Below are 15,331 nucleotides of genomic sequence, written 5' to 3'. Positions count from 1 at the left end.
GTGTTCAGTCTTGTTTTATCCACAAGTATTATATGTTTTATACTTGTGTAATGAGAAGGGTGGAGATGGCAGGATTAGTGCTAATCATAGATGTGACTTCTCATCTGTCTGTGACTTTTACAATATTTGTTTTCAGGGTGAAGATCTGACCCATATTGATACTACAGAGACATATGTGAGGGGTGATGAGTGGTGTAAAGAGGAGATTCCTACAGATAACCTCCCAGGTGAGTAGTAACCACTAAATGCTGAGAAGTCACAGATCCTTCTCCGTCGCTGTCTGTTTCTGCTTTATCGGTGGTGTAATCCGGCCGTATTACAATCGTGTGATCACCATTTTACCCCTAGACCACAATATTCTGCTCCACCAAAAACTGTTCAAATGACTTTGGGCATTAAAAGCCATTTTCTCTAGAACTTACAACCTGGAGGATACACCTTCTAACTGAAATTAGAAGTCGCTGACCCTTACCTGCCCAGATCTATAAACTGAAAAGCCAAATGACAGCGTACGTAGAATGTGCTGACAATTTAGAAAATCACTTGAAGAAAAATATTATTACAGAAAGTGGAGGGTAATGATGCTGTTGGCTTCCTAGAACCCTGATATCTTATTGGATGAATCTACCTTCTCTCCCTTCTGTGTTGCTGAATGTCCTCATATGGTCCCTACAAGACCAGGTCCAGTCTTTCTGGCCAAACTTCACTTTTTGTGATTGATAACATTAAATGTGCAGTGAGGCCAAGTGTGAATTTCTGTACAATAACAATAGAATTTACCTTTATCTTAAATTTTCAATTTCTTTTAAAACCAACTAACTTCAAACAGGATTGTGATAAACTACATAAAAAACATTACACCTGTGCCATGATATATCTCTAAGCTGTGCGTGGCTGATGGCTGTAATATACATTTATTCACGCCTGCAGGAGATGTGTTGGCTCGAGCCCTGTTTCATGGATTCACTCCACGTCATAAATTCCATTATGTTTTCAATCCTAAGGAATTCAGATTACTGCACAATCTCTCCTGAAATGGGAGCACTAATACTTTCTCTACTCTTCTGGTCAGGACTCATAGTAGCTCCAATGGTCCACCATAAATGAGTGCGACTCCAGTTTAGTGTTGGAGCTCTCCCCTCATACATATGTTGATGTTGGGAATGTAACATTTTTTTTTATTTTATGTCTATTTTTTATAGGTTCATTCTGTGTAATAGTTTGATTGTGATGGGATCAGCCGGCCTCACTTATGTGACTCTGTAACTCCCTTGTAGTCTTTCAAAAAGGTCTCCATTGCCTCTTCCAAATGCCTTAGATCTAAATTTAAGATACCTCAGCTCTGCACTATTATAAAAAGGTCTCCTTGAATGTCTAATATTTCTTCATGAAACTCATCTGATAGATAATATTGTCCCTTACGATGGTTTAGATTGCCAAGAGCCACCGAGCCCCATACTCTAATTACGCCAGGGAGGTTTCACCACTAGTTACTCATCTTTTATTGATGAAGACTGTTCAGTTTGATCATTTTAGTAGATGTGTTATTGTCTATACCCACAATTTTTGACTAGGCAAAAAAATGGAAGCTGGCACGTTTAGGCAGGCTGCGCTGCAGGAATGAAGAGGCTTGGGATTCCAAGACGGCTTTTATTAATACCAACACGTTTCTGTGCCGGATCGGCGCCTTTCTCAAAGTATAAAAACCAAATGCCTCAATTTTTGACTACAGTAGTTAATGCCCAAAATACTCTGATTTAACCACTTCCTGCAGCCAGTTTTGTGTTCCTAATTAGGCCCCAATTTTCACATCTGATGTGTGACACTTTATGTGGTGAGAACTTTGGAATTCTTCACAAAGGATAATAGAAACAAATGGACTTTTACAAATTATTTTCCAACTTTTCTTGAATTTGACAATACCCTATATACGGTTGTACACTACTGTCTGGACACATGGCAGGTTAAGAAAGGAAGGATTTAGCTATTTGAATGCAGATCTTGCTGGAATAGTTTGCAGACACAATGTATTAGGGCACTTTTCGTGGTCACCTGGCAGCTCAAAAGATGGCTCCTACGAACAGGCTTGGCACTATCCACCCCGTTTTCCAGATCTCAGGAATTTTCTAGTTCATCACCCTTTAAACATTAAAGGGTGATGAACAAGGACTTACACAAAGACCCCTAAGCTTGGGCCACGGTGTTACCTGCTATTCTCTGTGATGTGACTTGGCAAGAAGAATAGTCAGGTAGCCGAGTCAGAATCAGGAGGGCAGAGAAAATACAAAATCAGATGACACAAGAGTGGTCAGTAAATGGGCCGGGGTCACAACAGGAAACAAATACACAAGCTGTGAGATGAGTACAGAGGACTGAACCAGAGGAGAACAAGGCTGTATCTGGCAGCTTCCAGCAATATGCTCTGAGCTTTACTAGGGTGTGGTGCTCTCCAGCTGGCTAAAGCAGGAAGCTGATTACTCAAGCTGGACAGCACACACACCCATACTGCCAGACTGGATGGTACTATACAGTGGTGGCCAAAAGTATTGGCACCCCTGCAATTCTGTCAGATAATACTCAGTTTCTTCCTGAAAATGATTGCAATTACAAATTCTTCGGTATTATTATCTTCATTTAATTTGTCTTCAATGAAAAAACACAAAAAGAATTGTCCTAAAGCCAAATTGGATATAATTCCACACCAAACCTAAAAAAGGGGGTGGACAAAAGTATTGGCACTGTTTGAAAAATCACGTGATGCATCTTTAATTCGTGTAATTAACAGCACCTGTAACTTACCTGTGGCACCTAACAGGTGTTGGCAATAACTAAATCACACTTGCAGCCAGTTAACATGGATTAAAGTTGACTCAACCTCTGTCCTGTGTCCTTGTGTGTACCACATTGAGCATGGAGAAAAGAAAGAAGACCAAAGAACTGTCTGAGGACTTGAGAAACCAAATTGTGAGGAAGCATGAGCAATCTCAAGGCTACAAGTCCATCTCCAAAGACCTGAATGTTCCTGTGTCTTCCGTGCGCAGTGTCATCAAGAAGTTTAAAGCCCATGGCCCTGTGGCTAACCTCCCTAGATGTGGATGGAAAAGAAAAATTGACGAGAGATTTCAATGCAAGATTGTGCGGATGGTGGATAAAGAACCTCGACTAACATCCAAACAAGTTCAAGCTGCCCTGCAGTCCGAGGGTACAACAGTGTCAACCCGTACTATCCGTCGGCGTCTGAATGAAAAGGGACTGTATGGTAGGGTACCCAGGAAGACCCCACTTCTTACCCCGAGACATAAAAAAGCCAGGCTGGAGTTTGCCAAAACTTACCTGAGAAAGCCTAAAACGTTTTGGAAGAAAGCTCTCTGGTCAGATGAGACAAAAGTATAGGTTTTTGGGAAAAAGCATCAACATAGAGTGTACAGGAAAAAAAAGAGGCATTCAAAGAAAAGAACACGGTCCCTACAGTCAAACATGGCGGAGGTTCCCTGATGTTTTGTGGTTGCTTTGCTGCCTCTGGCACTGGACTGCTTGACCGTGTGCATGGCATTACGAAGTCTGAAGACTACCAACAAATTTTGCAGCATAATGTAGGGCCCAGTGTGAGAAAGCTGGGTCTCCCTCAGAGGTCATGGGTCTTCCAGCAGGACAATGACCCAAAACACACTTCCAAAAGCACTATAAAATGGTTTGAGAGAAAGCACTGGAGACTTCTAAGGTGGCCAGCAATGAGTCCAGACTTGAATCCCATAGAACACCTGTGGAGAGATCTCAAAATGGCAGTTTGGAGAAGGCACCCTTCAAATATCAGGGACCTGGAGCAGTTTGCCAAAGAAGAATGGTTTACAATTCCAGCAGAGAATTGTAAGAAACTCATTGATGGTTACCGGAAGCGGTTGTTCGCAGTTATTTTGGCTAAAGGTTGTGCAACCAAGTATTAGGCTGAGGGTGCCAATACTTTTGTCCGGCTCTTTTTTGGAGTTTTGTGTGAAATGATCAATGATTTGATTTTTGCTTCATTCTCTTTTGTGATTTTTCCTTGCAAGCAAATTAAATGAAGATAATAATACCAAAGAATTTGTGATTGCAATCATTTTCAGGAAGAAACTGAGTATTATCTGACAGAATTTCAGGGGTGCCAATACCTTTGGCCACCACTGTAGGTCTCAGGCACCCTAATCTTAGTGGCTGGGCAGAGCCTGGGCCGCCTAGAGCTTCTTGCTCCGACACCTTCATTACTAGTACCACCTGCAGAATGAATAAGACAGCGCCTGGTGACAGAAGCAGATGTCTCAGGAGCAGGTCACAAAGGAGATGGGACACCCCTTTTGAAGAAGCCCTAATATGCCAAAATGACAGAAAACCAGAGCAGTAGAAATCCCCTAGGAGTAGTGACTATTTTGACTCCACAGGCTCTTTCTAGAAATTAGCATGTAGTGGATGTTGGAGAGTGAAAATTGCTAAATAGTATTTTATTGCCCAACACATATTACCCAGATTGTGCTCCAGGAGACACACACCATCAATTAAGTGGGTTCTTCTCACTATAGTAATGTCAAATACATGGATGCTAAATGTGGTTTGGGCACACTGCAAGGCTCAGAAGTGAGGGGGAGATTTGACTTTGGGAGAGCGGATCCTGCTGGATTGGTTTATGGAAGCCATGTTTCTTTTTAAGAGCCTTTTAGTCACTAATAATGTGGAAACCTCTGTTTTTCCATTGACAGGTGATGGACCTGAGTGGGGACTTGTTTTTGGTGAGATCAGTAGAAGTTGTTATTGCTATAATTTTCACCTACATAACATTGTTTGGTGGCTTTTTATTCCCTATTTGGGAAGCAGAATGAAAAAACAGTTGAACACCACGCTCTACTGGTTCATCCTATGAGGTTTTATATTAGACTGTGAACTGTCATTGTCTTTGTGAATAATTCTATATTTTTACATAACTGGCCGTTTTTACAGACAGTTCAAGTAGAAATGTTGAACAATATAAAATTCAAGGATATTTTATTCAAAAATAATTGGTTTTATTCTTGGCAGATGACTGTACCAGGAGATCAGAGGGACAGATGACATCTTCAAATTTTAAATCAAATGATCTCGATATCCCACAGGATACAATTGAAGTGAATGCCATTACTCCAGACATACTATCATCCCTTCACAGCAAAGATCTGTCATCTGATGCTTTGAAACAGGTCTCGTCTTCTGATTCATTACCGACTGCTAAGGAAAATGAAAGTAAAAAAATAAGAATTAAAAAACAAATTGCTCCTAAAGCAAAGAAGCCATTTTCACATTCAGAATCTGGAAATAATATTCACTTCGAAAAGCCTTTTCTTAAACATCAAAAAATTCACACTGTGGAGAAAAGATTTTCTTGTTCCAAATGTGGGAAATATTTTAACCAGAAATCAGATCTTGCTAGACACCAGAGAACTCACATAGGTGAGAAGGCATACTCCTGTTCAGAATGTGAGAAATGTTTTAACCGGAAATCAAATTTGTTTAAGCACCAGAAAACTCACACTGGGGAGAAGCCTTTTTGCTCTTCAGAATGTGGGAAATGTTTTAACCAGAAATCAGATGTGATTAAGCACCAGAGAACCCACACAGGGGAGAAACAATTTTCCTGTTCAGAATGTGGGAAATATTTTATGCAGAAATGGAATCTTGTTATACACCAGAGAACTCACACAGGGGAGAAGCCTTTTTCCTGTTCAGAATGTGGGAAATATTTTATCCAGAAATGGAATCTTGTTAAACATCAGAGAAGTCACACAGGGGAGAAGCCTTTTTCCTGTTCAGAATGTGGGAAATGTTTTAACTATAAATCACATTTTGTTAACCACCAGAGAACCCACACAGGGGAGAAGCCTTTTTCATGTTTAGAATGTGGGAAATGTTTTGGGAATAAATCATCTCTTCTTAGTCACCAAAGAGCTCACACAGGGGAGAAGCCTTTTTCATGTTCAAAATGTGGAAAATGTTTTGGGAAAAAATCAATTCTTCTTGGTCACCAGAGAACTCACACAGGGGAGAAGCCTTATTCATGTTCAGAATGTGGGAAATATTTTAACCGAAAGTCAAATCTTTATAGCCACAAGAGAATCCACACAGGGGAGAAGCCTTTTTCATGTTCAGAATGTGGGAAATATTTTAACCGGAAATCATATCTTTATAGACACCAGAGAATCCACACAGGGGAGAAGCCTTTTTTATGTTCAGAATGTGGGAAATATTTTATCCAGAAATCTGATTTGATTAAGCACCAGAGAACCCACACAGGGGAGAAGCCTTTTTCATGTTCAGAATGTGGGAAATATTTTAACCAGAAATCGCATCTTGATAGACACCAGAGAATCCACACAGGGAAAAGCCTTTTTCATGTTCAGAATGTGGGAAATGTTTTAACCAGAAATCAGGTTTAGTTATGTACCAGAGAACCCACACAGGGAGACACCTTTTTCATGCTCAGAATGTGGGAAATATTTTGTGAAGAAATCGTCTCTTCTTAGTCACCAAAGAGTTCACACAGGGGAGAAGCCTTTTTCATGTTTTTAATGTGGGAAATGTTTTACACGGAAATCAACTATTAAAAAACATCAGAGAAGGCACACAAGGGAGAAGTCTTTTTCATATTCAGAATGTTGGAAATGTTTTAATCGAAAATTGTACTTTCTTAAAGGGGTTGTCCACGATTAGGGAAATCCCTTGTCATTCCTCATATTTGGCTCGTTAAAATAAAAACACTCATATTCACCATTCCAGCTTTGTCGGCAATCGCATTCCCGGGGCTCATGTGAGGTTGTTACATCACATGAGTCCTGTGCCCAATCAGCGACGGCTTCACTATCCCTGCCTTCGGATGCATTGAACATCAACAGGAAGCCAGGGCTGCGGCTGCTCTCTGACTTCTTGATGTTCAATTTGTCTGAAGATGGGGACAATCACGCCAGCACTAATTGGCTGAAGAACTCACGTGACATAACAACCTCACATGAGCCCCGGGAACGCAAGTGATGACACCGCTTGAACGACGCCTCCATGGGAGGTTTGTATCAGTGCTTTTATTTTAACACGACCAAACATGAGGATTGAGAAGGGGTTGTCCATGTAGTGGACCACACTTTAAAAGTAAAAAATCCCACACAGAGAAGCCATTGTCATACCTAGAGTGTGAAAAATGAATTACTGGAAAATTGTATTTTGTTGACCATCAAAAATAATTCAGACTTAGATAAACTATATGTGTTATTGACACATTGTACAAAGAGATTTAACAGACATTGTATTAATAAATGAGAAAGGGAAATCACTTTAGAACGTATCATATTTCTTGGCCTATAAGACATTTTTATCATGAAAATATCTTGTTAATAAGTGTGTCTTATAAACTGGAGGCAGCATCTCATGACAGAGGAGAATGCTGAGACAGTGTCTTTCCTGATCACTGAGAGTACTGCTCTCTCTCCTCCAGCCCCACCTGTATATAACTGATTGGTGCTGAGCAGGAGGGGAAGGTACCAGGACCGGTACAGAGGCTGCACGTCCTGAGTGAGCAGCTAAAAAACCTTCCACCTGACTAGCTCAAGGACCTTTCCGATCATGTAATCATTCACATGACCTGGAAGGAACTGCAAAATGGGGAAATGTGTACACAGTGTTTTTGTATGCAAATTTGCATATAATAATAATAATAATCTTTATTCTTATATAGTGCTAACATATTCCACAGCATTTTACAGACATTATCATATGTAGCAGAGCTGTGTATGTATGTAAATGTGCATATGTAGTAGAGCTGTGTGTATGTAAATTTGTCTCACAAAGAAAAATCTCCATTAAAATGTATATACTTTATTTATACCTTATTAAAAAGGAACTACTACATATGTTCCCGTTCAAATTTTACAAATTGGCACTATAGAAATGAAAAAAATGTATGTAATTCCGAGGCCATATAAATTAAATCAGGGGTTAAAGGCAGGTAGGGGAGGTGGGGATGGAGCCTCAATCCTTTCCCTATTTGTTATCCCTCATTATTTACCCTTCCTTTCCGCTGAGGTTTACACCCTAAAAGAGCGCAAGTTGTGGCACCCCCATTTCTGTTGTATCACCCTAATTATCCCTAGATGATCCTAGGTACTACAACCACTCACAGGAGGAAAAAATTAAACCAAACATAGTTTTGGCAAATAGTTATCAGCCAAGATATCCATAAATAAAGTCACAATGCGTGAACCAACAGTATAGCTTATACTACATTAAGAGGCTCCTTCAATATCTGCAGAGGTATACCGGATTTTTCGGACTATAAGACGCACTTTTTTCCTCTAAAATTTTTGGAGGAAAGTGGGTGGTGCGTCTTAAAGTCCGAACATATGTTCTGTGGCTGGTGGGGGGCTGGGGGTGAGCGACAGCGGGGGAAGAGCGGGGCACAGGAGGTAGCAGCCGCCTGCTGCAGCCTACGCTGTGCCTGCTGCTAAAGAAAATGAATATTCCCTGCTCCCCACGCCCATGGGCGTGGGGAGCAGGGAATATTCATTCTCCTTAATAGCGTGCCCACTGTAACCATAGCTCGGCTCCTGCTGCAGCCGGCGGTCTGTGTGCCCACTATTAAAGCTCATGAATATTCGCTACAACCCACTCCCATGGGTTGTAGTGAATATTCATGGTCTTTAATAGCAGGCACACTGACCGCCGAGCGCAGCAGGAGCAGCACTGCAGCTACAGTGTGCACGCTGTGTGAGGGTGCATGGCAGGGACGCCATGCAAACCCTGCTATGCGCGGCTCACAGTGAGTGTCAGCAGCAGAGCGGAACGCAGCACTGAAGGAGAGAGGAGGGGAGTATGATTCTTTATTTTTTTTTGTGGGCAGAGTGATGGGGGCTCAAGGGGTGCCATGCATACCAGGATTAAGGGGTGCCATGCATACCAGGATGGGGGATCAAGGGGTGCCATACATACCAGGATAGGAGATCAATTGGCGCCATGCATACCAGGATGGGGGATCAAGGGGTGCCATACATACCAAGATGGGGGAACAAGGGGTGCCATGCATACCAGGTTGGGGGAATCGGGGTGCCATGCATACCAGGATCAAGGTGTGCCATGCATACCAGGAAGAGGGGTGCCATGCATACAAGGATGGGTGATCAAGGGGTGCCATGCATACCAGGATGGGGGATCAAGGGGTGCCATGCATGCCAGGATGGGGGGATCAAGGGGTGCCATGCATACCAGGATAGGGATGAGGGCCATGGATACCAGGATGGAGATGAGGGCCACGTATACCATGAAGAAGGGACCATACATACAAGGATGGAGGATATTAACAGAATTGGGGGACATTATCCCAATACCAGTGTCAGCAGCAGACCCCCTCCCCCATAAAAATGACCCTTTTTTTGCTTACATCTTTTTTTCTATTTTCCTCCTCTAAAACCTAGGTGCGTCTTATGGTCCCGTGTGTCTTATAGTCTGAAAAATACGGTAATTCAAATATGAAGACATGAGACTAAATAATAGTGTCCATGCCTCTTAAAAAGATGCCAATAGTGCTACAGTGTTGTCACAGGCAAATAAAATGACCATGCATGAAATTCACACATAGCTTATATTACATATAAAGCTCCTTCTACAGAGGTAGAATTCAAATGTTCATGAAACAAATTAATACATTTTCCGTGCCTCTAATAAGGTGCCAATAGTGCTACAATTTTGTCACAGACAAAATACCTCTACATGTTGTAAATAGCGATTCCATTCAAAATGTAGTAGATCCCAGCTTGTCACAGAACTATATATATAGAAACCCCACATAGCTACCATTGTAATGTGACCCCAACACGTTTCCCCATTCCTGTTCAAGGTTCATCAGGAGGCTTTTTAGAAGTAACCTTTTTGGGAAGTGTAGGATCACTTGTGGTTTCAAAAATTCATGTCATTCGTCTCTCAGCAGGTCATAATCTCATGTACAGCACCCTTAAATATGAGCTGTGTGTATGTAAATGTGCGCATGTAGAACAGCTGTGTGTGTGTATGTATAAATCTGTACATGTAGCAGAGCTGAGTGTGTGTGCACTGTCCACATAGAAGTGTTGTGTGTCTATATGTGCACTGTAAACTGTTCAATAATGTTCGTACTGGAAGAGGAAAAAATTGCTTGCACCAACTACCTTGGTGTTCTTATATCCAATCAAATACTGGACTTCAGCAATCAAGCCTGATGGTACCGGTTGCTCACATAAATAAGTACATAAAGGTGAAAAAAAGTGGCACTCATCGGTCCTGTAAAATCCAATATCTTTATTTAACAAAATATTAAAACTGGAACAGAGCTCATGGAAAGGATGACTGCCGTTTTGTGCTAGTCTGTGCTTCAACGGGTCCTTGGGAAACATTTAATTTCCAGAACCCGTTGAAGCGCAGGCTAGCGCAAAATGGGCGTCATCCTTTCCATGTGCTTTGTCCCTCTCAGCAGCCAGTTATAATCTTGTGTTAAATAAATACATTGGATTTTACAGAACCAGTGAGTGCTACTATTATTATTATTTATTATTATAGCGCCATTCATTCCATGGCGCTTTACATGTGAAAGGGATATACATAGCACAAACAATTGCAATAAATTTTGAACAATACAAGTCGGCGGCTGGTACAGGAGATAAGAGGGGAGTAGAGAAGGAGATCTTGTGAGAATTGGAGGTTGCGTGTAGGTAAGTACCTGGAGAACAGGTCACAGATATATGGAGGAGACACGTTGTGGATGGCTTTATATGCCATGATTAGGGTTTTGAACTTAAGTGTCTGGGCAATGGGGAGCCAGTGAAGGGATTGACAGAGAAGAGAGGCTGGGGAATAGCGGGGGACAGGTGGATTACTCAGACAGCATAGTTTAGGATAGATTGGAGGGGAGCAAGAGTGGTTGAAGGGAGGCCACAGAGCAAGAGGTTGCAGTAGTTGAGGCGGGAGATGATGAAGGCGTGCACTAGTGTGATTGAGGAATGTGCGGATCCAGGAGATATTTTTGAGTTGGATTCGGCAGGGAGTGGAAAGGGCTTGGATATGTGGTTTAAAGGAGATGTTAGAGTCCAGGGTTACCCGGAGGCAGCGGGCTTGCAGGACTGGGGAGAGTGGGCAGCCATTGACTTTGATGGATAGGTCAGTTGGGGAGGTTGAGTGAGACGGTGGAAAGATGATGAGTTCTGTTTTATCCATGTTAAGTTTTAGAAATCTGTCAGAGAAGAAGGATGAGATAGCTGTTAGAACCTTGCTGTTAGTTTTTTTTTCCTTTGCTGGTCACATGACCTTGTTGGCCTATTTAATCCTGCTCCGCCCTTCTGGCTTTGCTGGACTTCATTGTATATCTACTTTCTAGCTAGCCTGTGCTCTGTATCTAACTCTGTTAGTTTGCTTGGTCTACGGACCTCTATGTTCTATCTATTTTGTTTGTTCGTCTGTCTGCTACTATTTCTGTTAGGAGGTGTCCCATATTCCTCCCAGTCCTTAGTACTTGTAGGGATTCCCTCCCCACATCTATAGGTCTCTGTACAGACTAGATTAGGACTTTAGCAGGTCTGATCGCAGGATCAGGTTCCCTGTTACATCGTAGGGATTCAGCTGAGTCTTATAGTAGGGACAGATCTCCTCTCTTTCCTTAGCTTTGGTAGCAGAACATAACAGTAAGTCCAGCCTGCAAATTCTCTAAGGAAAGATTTTTTTTTTTTTTTTTTTTGTTCCATCATGGTGTCGGTTCAGGATTTGGCTAAACACCTGCAGGGACTCTCTCTGGAAGTGGCCGAGCTCCGTCAGCACGTGAGTAACTGTCCTGGAGCATATTTCTTGGAGCCTAAGGTATGTTTGCCGGATTTATTTTTTGGTGAACATCGAGAATTTTTTTCATTTAAAAATGCTTGCTTATTGTATTTTCGTTTGAGACCCAAGTCCTCTGGGGATGAATCCCAGCGCGTAGGGTTCATAATGTCACTTTTGCGCAAAGAGCCTCAGGAGTGGGCCTTTTCTTTGCAACCTAGTGATACATGCTTCAGATCAGTGGATAGTTTTTTTTCTGCTTTAGGATTATTATATGATGATCCTGACCGTGTCGCATCAGCTGAGACTGAGTTGAGACGTTTAAAACAAGGATCAGGTAATGTCGAAAAATATTGTACTCATTTTCGTCGTTGGTCCACTCAAACAGGGTGGAACGATTCTGCTCTGAAAAGTCTGTTTCTTGCTGGGCTCAGTGAAAGGGTTAAAGACCTGCTAATTGCTTATCCTACACCTGAGGATTTGCAACAGGCTATGCAATTAGCTATACGGGTGGATAGAAGACTGCGTGCTAGGGTTAATGAGAGCAAATCCTCTGCTATGTCAGTTTCTGGTTATGATAATGTGTGTACTAACAGTGGTGAACCGATGGAGATTGGATCGGTGGCACCTCGCTCTCAAGAAAAAGACCGTCGTTTTTCGGAAGGCTTGTGTTTCTATTGCGGAAAATCTGGTCATTTGATTAAAGGCTGTGAGCTTCGTATGAAGAAAGAAAAAAAAATGGTCAGTCACGCCCGTATTGCCTGTTTAAATTCCAAGGGTATATTTTTAGCTGCTTCCACGATTGCTCAGGAAAAATTAATGGAATTTCGGGTGTTTGTTGATTGCGGGTCTACACTGAATGTAATTGATGGGGGATTCGTGGAAAAACTCAATTTAAAACCTGAACCTTTATCATCCCCCATTGCTGTGGTTTCTGTGGATGGCTCCCCTTTGAAGAATATTACTCTCAAGGTCAGTGAATTTCCTCTCACTATTAATGGTGTTCACCATGAGAAATTGGATTTGGTAGTGTTGAATAACTTGCCTTCTCCAGTAATATTGGGTTTGCCCTGGTTAAAATTTCACAATCCTGTACTGGATTGGTCTACCAGTGAAATTAAATCCTGGAGCCATAAATGTTATGACAAGTGTTGTAACGGGCGTATTGCAGCTTTGGATAGGGGAGAATTGCCTGTTCCTATTCAGGATTTTTGGAGAGTTTTTTCTGAGAAGGAATCGCAGGTTTTGCCTCCCCATAGAGACTATGATTGTTCTATTGAATTTGTCCCTGGAGCGACTCTTCCTAAAAGTCGTTTATTTAACCTTACTATTCCTGAGAGGAAGGCTTTGGAGGAATACATACAGACAAGTTTGGCCGCCGGTCACATTAGGCCCTCTAAGTCTCCTGTGGCGGTTGGATTTTTTTTTGTAAAAAAAAAAAGGACGGCGGTTTACGTCCTTGTCTGGATTTTCGTGAGATTAACAAAATTACGGTACGCAATCCTTACCCACTGCCATTGATTCCTGATCTGTTTAACCAGTTATTGGGGGCCAAGTGGTTCTCTAAAATTGACCTTAAGGGGGCATACAATCTGTTGCGCATGAAGGAGGGTGATGAATGGAAGACTGCTTTTAACACTCCTGTGGGTCATTTTGAGAATCTGGTTATGCCTTTTGGTCTTACTAATGCTCCTGCATTTTTTCAGAATCTGATTAATGACATCCTTAGACCTTTGATCGGTAAAAATGTGGTTGTGTATTTGGATGACATTTTGATTTATTCGCCAGATCTGGAGTCTCATTGGCGGAGCGTGCGTGAGGTATTACAGTTATTAATGGACAATTCGCTTTTTGCTAAGCTGGAGAAATGTGAGTTCGCTGTACAGAGAATTAGTTTTTTGGGCTACATTATCTCCAGCAAAGGTTTTGAGATGGATCCGGTTAAGGTTCAGGCTGTGCAGGAATGGCCTAGGCCTATTGGTTTGAAATCGATACAGAGGTTTTTGGGTTTCGCCAATTACTACAGAAAATTCATAAAAAATTTTTCTAGTATTGTCAAACCTCTGACTGATCTCACCAGGAAAGGTGCTGATGCGGTTCAGTGGTCTTCTGAGGCCATTGAAGCTTTTGTGTATCTCAAGGAGAGGTTCACCTCTGCTCCCATCCTTATGCAGCCTGATGTTACTAGGCCGTTTTTGGTTGAGGTTGATGCTTCCTCTGTGGGGGTTGGCGCAGTATTGTCTCAGGATAACGGGGATGGATTACATCCCTGTGCCTTTTTTTCAAAAAAATTTTCGGAGACTGAACTGAATTACGATATTGGTAATCGGGAATTATTGGCTATTAAACTCGCATTTGAACACTGGCGCCACTTCTTGGAAGGTGCGGAATTTCCCGTTCAGGTTCTTACGGATCATAAAAATCTGATATATCTTGATGCTGCCAAGCGCCTGAATGCCCGTCAGGCTAGGTGGGCACTGTTTTTCTCGCGGTTTAATTTCTCCGTTACTTACATCCCTGGTACTAAGAATGTTAAGGCGGATGCCTTGTCTCGCAGTTTTTCTCCCATAGTCGGTGCTGAGAAAGAGGAAAACATTTTACAAGAAGGTGTTGTGATAGCTGCTTTAGACTCCGTTTTGGAAGATGAGATTCTTAAAGCTCAGGAGAATGCCCCATCTAACACTCCTCATGGGAGGTTGTTTGTGCCTGAGACCTTTAGGAGAGATTTGTTTGTTGAGTGTCACGAATCTCGGTTGGCAGGTCATCCCGGAATCTCTGAGACCAAGAGACTGGTGGGTCGCAGTTTTTGGTGGCCTGGATGGCAGAAGGAAGTCATTAAGTGGGTGCGCCAATGTACTATATGTGCTAGATCTAAGTCCTCACATACTCCTGCTGCGGGGTTGCTTTGTCCTTTGGAGGTCCCCAGTGCTCCTTGGACACATTTAGCTATGGACTTTATAACTGACCTTCCCCCCTCTGAGGGTTTTACTGTCATCTGGGTGGTCGTGGACCGTTTTAGCAAGATGTGTCACTTGGTTCCCTTCGTCAAACTGCCCTGCGCTAAAACTCTCGCTAAGGCCTTTGTCAAGGAAATTGTCAGACTTCATGGCGTTCCTACTGACATTGTTTCTGATAGGGGTCCTCAGTTCGTGGCTCGTTTTTGGCGTGCCTTTTGTGACAGGTTGGGAATTCATTTGTCGTTTTCGTCCGGATATCATCCTGAATCTAATGGCCAGACAGAAAGGAAAAACCAGGATGTTGAGCAGTTCTTGCGTTGTTTTGTGGCAGACAATCAAGAGGGGTGGTCTGAGTTTCTGCCACTTGCCGAATTTGCTCTGAACAATCATACATCTTCTTCTGCTGGTTGTTCGCCTTTTTTTTGTTGTTCTGGGAGACATCCGTCGTTTGGGTCGTTCTCCAAGTTGGGATCTGCCGTGCCTGAGGAGGAGAATTTTTCCGGTGATTTGGAAAGAGTTTGGACGGATGTGCGTGGTAATCTTCAGGAGGC

The 15,331-nt window shown here is 42.3% G+C and overlaps 1 protein-coding gene across 1 annotated transcript; it reads left to right on the top strand.

Annotated features, from left to right (window-relative positions):
- The first annotated feature begins 65 nt into the window (after positions 1-65).
- On the top strand, positions 66-8,323 carry LOC141229260 (uncharacterized). The gene is made up of 3 exons (XM_073667446.1): positions 66-92; positions 137-227; positions 5,047-8,323. The coding sequence occupies exons 1-3, from the start codon at positions 66-68 to the stop codon at positions 6,435-6,437; spliced, it is 1,509 nt and encodes a 502-aa protein (XP_073523547.1). The 3' UTR covers positions 6,438-8,323.
- The last annotated feature ends 7,008 nt before the right edge of the window (positions 8,324-15,331 follow it).

This window comes from Phyllobates terribilis, unplaced genomic scaffold (assembly GCF_046119375.1).
Source record: "Phyllobates terribilis strain yellow unplaced genomic scaffold, ASM4611937v1 Scaffold_470__1_contigs__length_1423970, whole genome shotgun sequence".
Classification (NCBI taxonomy): domain Eukaryota; kingdom Metazoa; phylum Chordata; class Amphibia; order Anura; family Dendrobatidae; genus Phyllobates; species Phyllobates terribilis.
Note: the sequence above shows the minus strand (reverse complement) of the source record. Positions and strands in the feature narration are given on the sequence as shown.

Coding starts and splice junctions, on each gene's coding strand:
- LOC141229260 (XM_073667446.1), top strand. CDS start 66: ATGGCAGGATTAGTGCTAATCATAGAT. Junction 93..136: donor GATTAGTGCTAATCATAGAT/GTGACTTCTCAT, acceptor ATTTGTTTTCAG/GGTGAAGATCTGACCCATAT. Junction 228..5,046: donor TCCTACAGATAACCTCCCAG/GTGAGTAGTAAC, acceptor TATTCTTGGCAG/ATGACTGTACCAGGAGATCA.